The sequence below is a fragment of the Nannospalax galili genome, unplaced genomic scaffold, assembly GCF_000622305.1.
Source record: "Nannospalax galili isolate Female #2095 unplaced genomic scaffold, S.galili_v1.0 scaffold548, whole genome shotgun sequence".
Classification (NCBI taxonomy): Eukaryota; Metazoa; Chordata; class Mammalia; order Rodentia; family Spalacidae; genus Nannospalax; species Nannospalax galili.
In genome coordinates, this window is record NW_008358999.1 from 287,711 (window position 1) to 297,659 (window position 9,949).

At 51.5% G+C, this 9,949-nt stretch overlaps 1 protein-coding gene across 3 annotated transcripts in view; it reads right to left on the reverse strand.

The window, feature by feature from the left end:
• Positions 1–765: 765 nt before the first annotated feature.
• Positions 766–9,949, reverse strand: part of Necap2 (NECAP endocytosis associated 2) — a 15,352-nt gene continuing 6,168 nt past the window's right edge. For 2 of the 3 annotated variants that reach the window (XM_008822641.3, XM_008822640.3), the window contains exons 3-8: positions 8,966–9,070; positions 8,805–8,886; positions 7,856–7,964; positions 5,046–5,223; positions 2,658–2,865; positions 766–1,889 (exon numbers count right to left, since the gene is read on the reverse strand). In XM_008822641.3, the coding sequence (XP_008820863.1) occupies positions 1,841–1,889; positions 2,658–2,865; positions 5,046–5,223; positions 7,856–7,964; positions 8,805–8,886; positions 8,966–9,070 (731 nt within the window). In that variant the 3' untranslated portion in view covers positions 766–1,840. The remainder of the gene's footprint in view (positions 1,890–2,657; positions 2,866–5,045; positions 5,224–7,855; positions 7,965–8,804; positions 8,887–8,965; positions 9,071–9,949) is intronic. The other variant, XM_008822642.3, reaches the window with a different exon arrangement.

Below are 9,949 nucleotides of genomic sequence, written 5' to 3' on the forward strand. Positions count from 1 at the left end.
AGAGTCTCCCTATAGGCCCATCTGGCCTAGAACTCCCTATGTAGACCACGCTGCCTCAATCTCAAAGAGATATGTCTGCCTCTGACTTCCCAGTGCCAGGATTAAAGCTGTGAGCCACCATGCCCAACCTCAGCACACAGTCTTATCCACTGAGTCATCTCTCCAGCCCCAGAATACTTTTTTGATAGTGTGGGTTCACCTGAAACTTATTACAGCGCTCCACTTGCCTCCACCTCCCAAGTACTGGGATTACAGGTAGGTGCCCCCACAGCCAGCAGACTTCTAATGAAGGGATGGTCTCGGTCTAAGCCTTCTCATTTCCAGCCTCCATGCACTTAAGAGGCAACTTACCGTTGGGCCACAGGGAGATGCAAATGGGACTCAGACTCAATCCTGTTATTCCATGGCAGGATCCTCAGCTCCGTCTCTTCCGCCTTCATCCTACTTGCTAGTCACGTGGACATAAAAGGGTCTTTTGTCCAGAATCCTCAGGCAGAAGCAGCCTTTTTTTTCTTTTCTGCCTGGCCTCTGTGTATGTGCACCTTCCCCCTTCACACCTGGGCAGATGTTTGTGTGGTCCATGTTGGGGAGACAAGGCTCCAGCACAGCCCTGTCCACTGAAGTCCCATGGCACAATCAGTCTCCACCAGTGACTCCTGAAGATGAGAGGCATTATTGTCACCTTAGGGTCAGATTCTCCTGCTCTGGCCAACATGATGTCCTGGCAGCAGCCAACCTGCCAAGTTACGTCCACCTGACACACACTGACAGAAGTGAAAACATTTATTATTCTTTTCATCTTAAACTCTGGTCCCACAAAAGGTCAACACTTTTTTCAGTTCACGGTCTTGAGCCTTCAAAAAAGAAACCTTTCAACTGAGAAATAAGTTTAAGTTAATAAAGACATTTTGGAGGTATACCAGGAAGAAAATCATTTCTTATAAACCAGTATTCCAGGCAGCCTGGACGTCCAGCTGGCGGAGCAACTCCTGTCACTTACGGTCTCTGAAGGAAATGAGAGGAAGAGGCTATCTGCATATAAGCCACTTCAGAAGGCCCAGGGGAGTCTGAGCCGGCCAGCTACACCATGAACCTGGAGCAGAGGTGGGCAGGCTGACCCAGCTGCTTCCACCTTCCCACCCCAGCACTGCCTGGCTTCCAGAGCCTACCTAGCCTGCAGTGGCCTGGCTGATGGACAGGGAAAGCAGGTGGGCAGGCAAATGCACACTGCTACCACTGGGACTCAAGGAGTGAGGCAGAGACCCTTACCATGGCAGGTCTCTCTTGCAAGAACATATTAGTGCAGCTCAGCACATTAACAGAGCAAAATATTTACATTTTCAGAATGCTCAACTCTTCCAAGTCCCCCGATGATGACCCATTCACTCTAGTCGAAAGATCTGCTAGAAGTCAGGAAGGACTCTTCCTTAGGAGTCACCTGCCAACAGCGACCCTGTGATACCTGCCAACCCGAGAGGCAGAGCTGAATCTAGGCCACAAACACAACTTGTTCTGTGCTTTGGGGGCTGTATTTAATATGGATCACTGCGATGGAGGAAGGCAGGTCTGGGTCCCTCACGTCAAAAGAGCAGGTGGGGATGGGGACCCTGGAGTGTTTCCTCGCCTGTCTTCTCGCCGTGCAGCACCTGAACCCCAAGTCCAGTGTGACTGTGACAGTGACAGCAGTTCACTGCTTTCTTGTGCTCAAGCTGTCAGGAGAGCCGAGTGAGGAAAGCACAGCTGATGGTTCAGGGACAGCCAGGAAGTGCTCCTCTTCCTTCCGTGGGCCCAGATGAGGCGGCTCCTTCCCAGAAGTCATATGAGAAAGAAGTTGTGCAGGTCAAAACTGGACCCAACCTGTGCCTGGCTCAGACTGGCTAGAAGATGCCCTGTGAGGGGAGAAAGGGAGGGTAACAGTGTTTAGCTGTCTGAAAGAAGATGCAGTTGGCTGCTTTTCTGGTCAAAAGAGCTCTGAGCAGGCAGTCCCCAAAGGTTCTAGAGCAGCAGAGAGCAGCCTTGGCCTGGGGATCCAATCTGCCCCCCAATGGATTTTGAGCTAATATGAATTTTTCTTATAAAGGACCTGCAGTCACAGCATGCCCATGTGTGCTAGTGAGTGCACTTTTGGGGGCAGCAACCACACCTGCTGGTGTCCACACTGTGGCGTTCATGTGGCAGAACTGAGCAGCTATGACAGAATGCCAAATCCCAACAGTCCAAAGCATTTGGATATGACAGATACTTGTGCTGACTCAGCCCCAGAGCCTCCCCACATATATACCTATACAACAGGAATTCAGCATCTTTCCACCCTGACCCCAAGGGAAGGCTTCAGATCTCAGGAGATGCCTTGTCTCAGAGGTCCCATGAGGGCGGGCCAGGCCTGGAATCTTGATTTTTGACCCAGTTCTAGGGTAGCATGTGATAAGGACCACACAAGTTAGCAGAAGATGGCCTCCAGCAGTGGGGAGCCGGAAAAAGCCTGCTCAGGGACACAGAGGGCAATATGCCACCCAAGATAGGTGTTCTGCCCTATGGCTGGCCTGAAAATGTCCAACCAGAGCTGGTGCCTAGCACCACAAGCAGGTTCAGGAACAACTCCAAGCCCGAAGGTAACAGCCCCAGCCCCACGACAGAATAGGGGTGGCCCTTCTCACCCTGTGGATTTGGTGAAGTCGCCCCAAATGTCAGTGGTGGCAGGAGTAACAGGCTTAGGCCGTGGCCAGAGCACAGTGGCACCTCCTAGTGATGTCCCTAAGTCCAGTGGGCAGGGAGAAAGAGAAAGAGATGGAATCAGAGACTTCTTCCTGATGGTCTCAGGGACCAAATTATGAGACCTGGTGTCAGTCTCATGATCCTGGGCAGCTGAAAAGACAGAAGGAAACTTGTCAGGGACAGAACACAGAGAGGTCATGCTCTATCATTGTCCTCATGGACCCTTGAGAGGGAGCAAGCAGTAACCACACACACACTGGAGGGAGGGCAGTGCCAGGGAGCCCGAGTCACAGGCCAGGGAACACTTCACACCTGAGGCTTTTTTCAATTCTGTGCCAAAATCTGTGTTGATGCCCCAAATCCTGTCCTGGCTTCTGAGTCGAGAACACATCCCAAGCCATAAGAGCCCCTTCTAGAAAGCCTGTGGTCATGCATGGAACAAGGTAGACTGTCTCATGCTCGATCATGCTAGGTACAGCCCCGGCTGGATGGGGGTCAAGCGGGCCTTCTGGAAGACATCACAAAGAACTGGGGCGTGTGCCCCTCTCCTCCCTGGGGAGGCCTACTTCTGGGCTTTCTGGCATCTCTCCTGTGCTACCAACTGCCAATTTGCTGTGTCTCATCTGCTGAGATGAGATAAAACTAATGCCTTCAACAGGGGCATTTCACAGTTTGCAAAGTATTTAACAAGTTCATCTCATTTGGCATCACCACAGCCTCAGGGGAGGTCAGGGCAGGGTTAACACGTAACTGTGCAAATCATCTGAGCCTCAGTTTTCTGATCTCTCAAGCAGCTGACAAGAAGAGTGACTATTTCCTAGGACTCATGTGAGGAATGAGTTCATCCAGCTGGCATGCTTAGTCCTGGCCCAGCACAGTCACTACCAATGCCAACATGAGTAAGCACAGGTATGGCACTCAATGAGCACGCATATGGCACTCGGCTAGCTCATCTGATCTTCACCTATATCTCAGGCATCATTACCATCATTCTACAGATGAGAAAACTGAGGCACAAAGGAGTCTCTGAGGAGTTCACAAATGATAAGCTAGAGTTTGAACTCAGCCAATGTGGCTCTGGAGCATGGCTGTCAGGAGATGGCAGCTACCGGTAGCTCACTATCTGACCCCATCTTGTTTGTGAACATGCTAACTACAGGTCTTAGATGTCAGGACAGAAGCCAGGGAGAGCAAGGGTTTCATGCTATACAATGATCCCAACTTAATGATGGCTGGACTTGATTTTCCCTTTACTGTGGGCTCATGAAGCTCTTAAATGCATCTTCCATGTGTTCATCCTAATGTAACTCCACCCATCATAAGTCAGGGAGCATCTCCAGAGCCTAATGCTCCACATGGCACTCAGGCAGCAGGTGCTAAAAATGCACCAGGAACCCAGGGAAGGCCTGAGGCACACACGAGTGTCACAAGAATTCAGACTGCTGCTCCTGTCCCCAGCAATGCCAAAGCAAATGTGTGAGCCACTCTGAACATAATGGTAAAAAATGATTTCCTGGTGCCAAGCAAGGACTTCTTAACCAACGCTGGCACTCTCCTGGCCAAGGACTCTCACAGGGCTGAGGTTAGAACCCTGACCTCCAGAGAGAGGAACCAATGCTAGTAACAGTAATAACCAGGAAAGCAGGAAGGCTTCCTGCCCTGATGCTGTCCCCCAAACCCGGTGAGAGTGGTGTAGAAAAGATGGGCCAGTGGCAATCCCTCCTGGCAGAGGTGGAAGGACAGGGCTGGCATCTGAGCACGAGGCTCCACAGGGCTCCTCAGCACAGCCTGCTGGGAGCTGCCTCTTAGTGTCTCAGCACTTGATAGCATGCTGAGGAGCTCAGACTACATCACCTGTATGGCTTCTCCCAGCTGCATCCACCTCTCGGTATGGTACAGTTCCAAAAATCCCAGCCTTGGTCACACTGCTCTCTGCCTGGCTTGCCCTAGTGGACTCCCTTCACAATCCAGCTCCTCTGGAAAGCACTCCCAGGTGGGATGATGCAAGCTTCTGGTGGTCTGGGCCCTATACATTTGATCTTTGTACCTGTCGTGCATCTTTCCCACCATATGTGAGCACAGACCAGTCTGCATCACGCATCACTTGAAACATACTAAGGCCCAGGCACCTGCATGCTGCTGACCTCATAGTCACTGCCTACCAGGTCATGGCAAGGGCCCTGAAGGAGGAGGAGGGGAAGGAGAAAAGTTAGGGGAACAGAGGAACCCCAGTGTGTTTAGTCTGACACATACAGGTACAAAGTGTGAGGGAGGGAAAGCCACAGGGAAGAGGAACTGGGTACAGGTGCAGCAGTCACCCCAGCACTGACCTGAACCAGGAGCAACTGCTGGCTGGACCAAAGAGCCCCCAACAGACAACTGCTCCCCAGAGGGAGGGGTGAGGGTGGAAGTCTTGCTCCCTGGAGGTGGCGGAAGCAGGCTCAGCCCTCCTGTGCTGGCTGGCCGGGCTCGGGACGTCCCAGTTGCTCCTTCCTTCTTCTTCATGTTCTAAACAGAGAAAAATGCAAATCAGCCTGTTCCGCCAGAGTCCCAGCACATCGGAAAACCCCAGGGGACCTCCAGTCCCCGACTCTGTACCGCCAAATGATGGTCCCATATAGCAGCGTCATGAGCTACATCCAATCCATCACAATTCTCAACCTATCAGCAATATGGTCAGTTTTAAAACCCAACACCTGATTGTTCTCATCGGGAAAGTGCACATCAAATTACAATCACACACACCCACGCCCACAAAAATGGCCAAAGTTCTGAGTCCTGACGAGGGCACAGAGCATCCAGAAGACCAGGCACTGCTGCTGCAAGAGAAATCTGAGCACTCTGACCAAGCAGCACAGGGAGCCTGCAGAGCGCAGCCAGTAGTCCACGACCTGCAGTCAACTCTCAGACAGGGACCCTATGGCAAAGCACACAAGCGTACAAATGTCATGATCTTGGACAGTCACAGTGCAGCACTATCTGGAGCTGCCCCAAAATGGAGTCCACGCTCAGTGAAACAGATGAGCTGGGCACATGCTCACAATAGCATGTGCCACCACAGTGAGGACGAAAAGCACGGGCAACATGGTGGCTTTCACAGCATGACACTGAGCTAGGGAGACATTGCGTACGAGAGACTAAGTCTCCCATTCAACTCCTGAAAGCGAAGCAAGGAGGCAATCCAGGGCATCTGGAGTCAGGGCAGGAAGCTACTGGAACGGGACAGAAGGGGTCCCACAGTGCCGAGTCTTCTGCTTCTTGACCTAGGAGCAATTCCCATTCTCTTAAGTTTGGTGGTGGTGGTGGTGGTGGGTGGGTGTGTGTGCACGTATATGGGTGCAGATGCATGTGAGTCTGAGGGCCAGAGGTCAACCTTGAATGTCATCCTCAGAAACGCCATCTACCTCCCTTGAGTCAGGGCCTCTCACTGACCTGGAGCTTACCAAGTGAGCCCCAGGTATCCTCCTGTCTCTGCCTCCCTAGCACTAGGATTCTAGGACCACACCACTACATCCAGCATTTATTTTTTAATCTATGCATGTGTATGTGTGTGTGGTAGGGGTGCCATATGTTTAGGGGTGACTATGGAAGCCAGAGGAGGGTGTTAGATCGCCTGGAGCTAGAGTTACAGGTGACTGTGAACCACCTGACTTGGGTGCTGGGAACCAAACTCAGGTCCTCTGGAAGAACAGTAAATGCTCTTAACTACTGAGCCATCTCTCCAGCCCCAACACTCAGCATCTTTATGTGGGTTCTGGGATTTGAACTCAGTTTCTTATGCTTGTAAGGGAAACACTTTACTTACTGAGCCATCTCCCCAGCCCTTCAGTTTGGATTTTTAAAGTTCACTGAGGTCTGCATTTATGATTTGGGCACTTTTCCATACATGTTACTTCAACACATTAAACAAAGCAGAAAGCACCAAGCATGAGTCAGAAACCAGCACAAGCCACACAGATGAAGACAGCAGTCCCTGCTCATGAGCACAGCAGCAGCAACGGCGTGAGGCCATGCTGAGGTGGAAGCTCAGTGTCCTCAGTGTATAGCCCGCTGGGCCAGTTATTTCTAGTTCAAAGACCTGGTCAAGCCCCCTCCCATCTCTGTGCCTCAATGTCTTTTGTCTTTTACAAAAGGAGAGGTTTGCTTAAATCATAGAAGAAACGCCTAAAAACACTACCTGGCCCACAGCTGATGCACATTAAATGTTAGTTTCCTCCAAGCAAGAGAAAGAATCACATTCCCACCAGTCCACTGGATTGGACTTGCACTTTCTTTTAAGGGCCAGCTGGCCAACTTCAAGGTCCCAAAGCATCACCAGCATAAAGCAGAAGAGAGAAAGAAATGGTAAGTAAAGAGGAAAAGCATTATTTTAGACTCACAAGCTTTCTTCAAAAATCAAACCCATTTGGTTCCTGGCTCCCCCATATGTTGACTCCCAACTCCATCATCCCACTCCACCTCCACAGCCAGGGTGAGGCCATGTCTGGGCACCCCACCCACCCTAACCTGTTTCTATTCAATAGGAGTAGGCTAACAGGAATGCTGGATGCAGAGCCACAGGGCGAGAAGACAGGAGGAGCCAGGACAACACCACCAGCAGAAGCTGCCCACGACTCCCAAAGCCCTCCTCAACGCCTTCCAGCAGAATTCCCAAACCTTCCTCACTCAGGCATGACACCAAGATGCAGCTTAAGATAATAAGCACACTGACCCTCCTTACCCACTCCAACAGCCAGGGCAGAAACACCAGCCCTGGCTAGTACCATCCTCTGACCCCTCATGCCTACCCACTGGTCATTCCTTTCAGGAACCCTTCTAGTCCCTTGCCCCCCATTAATGAGCCATCCATGTGTTTTCTTCCTTCAGAAGCCCCAACACCAGGGCACCCCTGGCCCTAGAGCCCCTCTTGCCATGTTGGAACCATATCTATACCTGCTCAGCTCAACTTGAAATGCCACAGAATCAGAGGCCTCTCTGTACCCTGGGATAAACCTGGCCTGAGGTGAAGCCTGCTTGATAAATTCTGGCTGCATGGATGGAACTAAACTGTGAGGAATTTAGGGGTTGGGAGGCTTTGAGTTGGGTGGCCAAAACTGTCACATGACCATGGCCCGCAGAGTCAAGCGAGAGTGGGACTCACTGCGATGTTGATCTTGATGGTCTGGCCCTCCTTGAAGCCCAGGTCCAATTTGGGGCCTTCATCTGGGTTCTGGGCTTGTTTTGCAAACTCACACTGCTGCTTCACCCACCTGGGGAAGGTCAGAAGAAGAGGGTGAGGCAGAAGCAGCAGCTGCCCTGTACATACTCACACTGCCTTCACTCCAGACCAGGCCTGTGCCAAGGCTGGTTTCCAAACCAGGAATGCAGAGTCCACCTCTGGCATTTATGTACCTGCATGGATACTGACTTTTCCCATCAGCACAATGGCTGACACCTCTGAGGTCTTAAAGATGAGAACTGGATGAGCTCACCTACACAGGGCCTGGTACTGGTCTCCAGGAGGCGGGAGAGCCTGCCCTTTCCATCCAGAGCCCGGCATAGTCTGCCACCACCCCCTACCCCAATACTCATCTGTGCTGTGACAAAACAGATGCCTAAAAGCGGAGGGCAACACCACCCTCCTACACCATCACCTAGTAGCCACCTGAGCCAGGGGTGTCACCCAAGTGACCAGGCACTGCTTATTTGCTAAGTCACAGGCAGAGCCACTGGATGTCCTGTTCTTTCACAAGGACATCAAAGCACCTGCTAGGTGGATGGGGGCGGGGGGGGTAAAGTGTCACTTGTGCCATCATGAAGGAGCAGGCCAGAGAGCCACAGGAACCTGACAAGACTCTAGCTGCTTAGCAGCTGGTGAGGAAGAGCTGTGACACTGCAAAGGCTGGGCCAGGTGACAGAGATGGCACACAGCCTTAAGAAGGGCTCATAGGAGAAACAGGTCCTAGCAGAGCAGAGAAGGCAGCCTGCCTGAAGGACTCCATGTTGCCAGCAGACAAACCATGACTAGACACCCTAACCTGGAAATGGTTCTGTCTAGGGAGTGGGAGGAGACACAGGAGACAAGAGCACGTGTCCCTGGAGGCACTCACTTGAAATGGTCCTGTAATGCCACGTTGAAGTCAAAGGCATCCCCTCGGTCCCCAAAGCCAATTCCGATAAAAGCACGTCGGCCTGGAGAATGACATTCATCAATCTCACTTTCTCGGAGGCAAGGATTGTGCTTGATAGGGGCCCCCAGAACCACACTTACCATTTCCATCTTCAATTCGGATCACGAAGTACCTGCTGGAGTCAGTCACACTCTCCACAGCTGTGCTAGGAAACTGATCTACTGGAGCCTGTGCAAAGAGCTCCCCTGAAAGTACAAGGTGGGGGTGATCCTGAGTGTCCCCTCCAGCCTGGTGTGTTTCTACCCACTACTGGGGCTCTCCCCTGGCCAGCCACATCAGGGAAGCCTAACAGCTGAGCAAGGCCTACTCTGGGATCCATTCCATCCATTCTTGCTGAAGGGATGATGTCTGCAAGTAGAAGGGGAAGGGCGGTCAAGTCCCAGGTGGCTTATGGGTCACAACCACTCTACTGTGTCAATGGTTTTTATTTAACTGAAAAAGATTTCAAATCAGACTCCATAGTGAGTTCCAGGTCAGCTAGGGATACAGGGAAACCTTGTCTCAAAAAACAAAAAATCAGAGTGCCCTGCCATCTCAGCTCTCAGACCTCTCAGGTCAAGAGGATTCTATCCCATTCAGGATCTGTGCACACCTCCAGGATTAATGCATCTTACAATTCTCACCAGAGAAGTTTCCTTATGCAACAGATAGTGATTAACACAGAAACCCGCAACTGGTCAACATGCAAAGAACAAGAGGCTGCAGAGTGCTTATCCCTGAATTGGACACCTGAATCAAACTTCTGCCTCCCAAGGCTCAGGGATCACTGTGGAAGAGGGGGCAGAAAGATTCTAAGAGCCAGGATGGTGGATGATCATGAAGAAACAGCATGCACAAGTCCCATGCAAGCTTAAACCAGAAAAAAAATCCCAGCATAGACATGAGGAAGTAGGTAAGAAACCCCAACCCCACCTAAGGAAATTGTGTCAGTGTGTCAGCAGATGGCTCCTGGGAGGGGCAGAGACAGTCTCTTTCAAGCGTGAGACTCTTGGTAGGTTAACCAGGCTCCAGTGGATGGACCCACACTGAAGGACATTTGAAGACACAAGTTAGACTCTATAGGC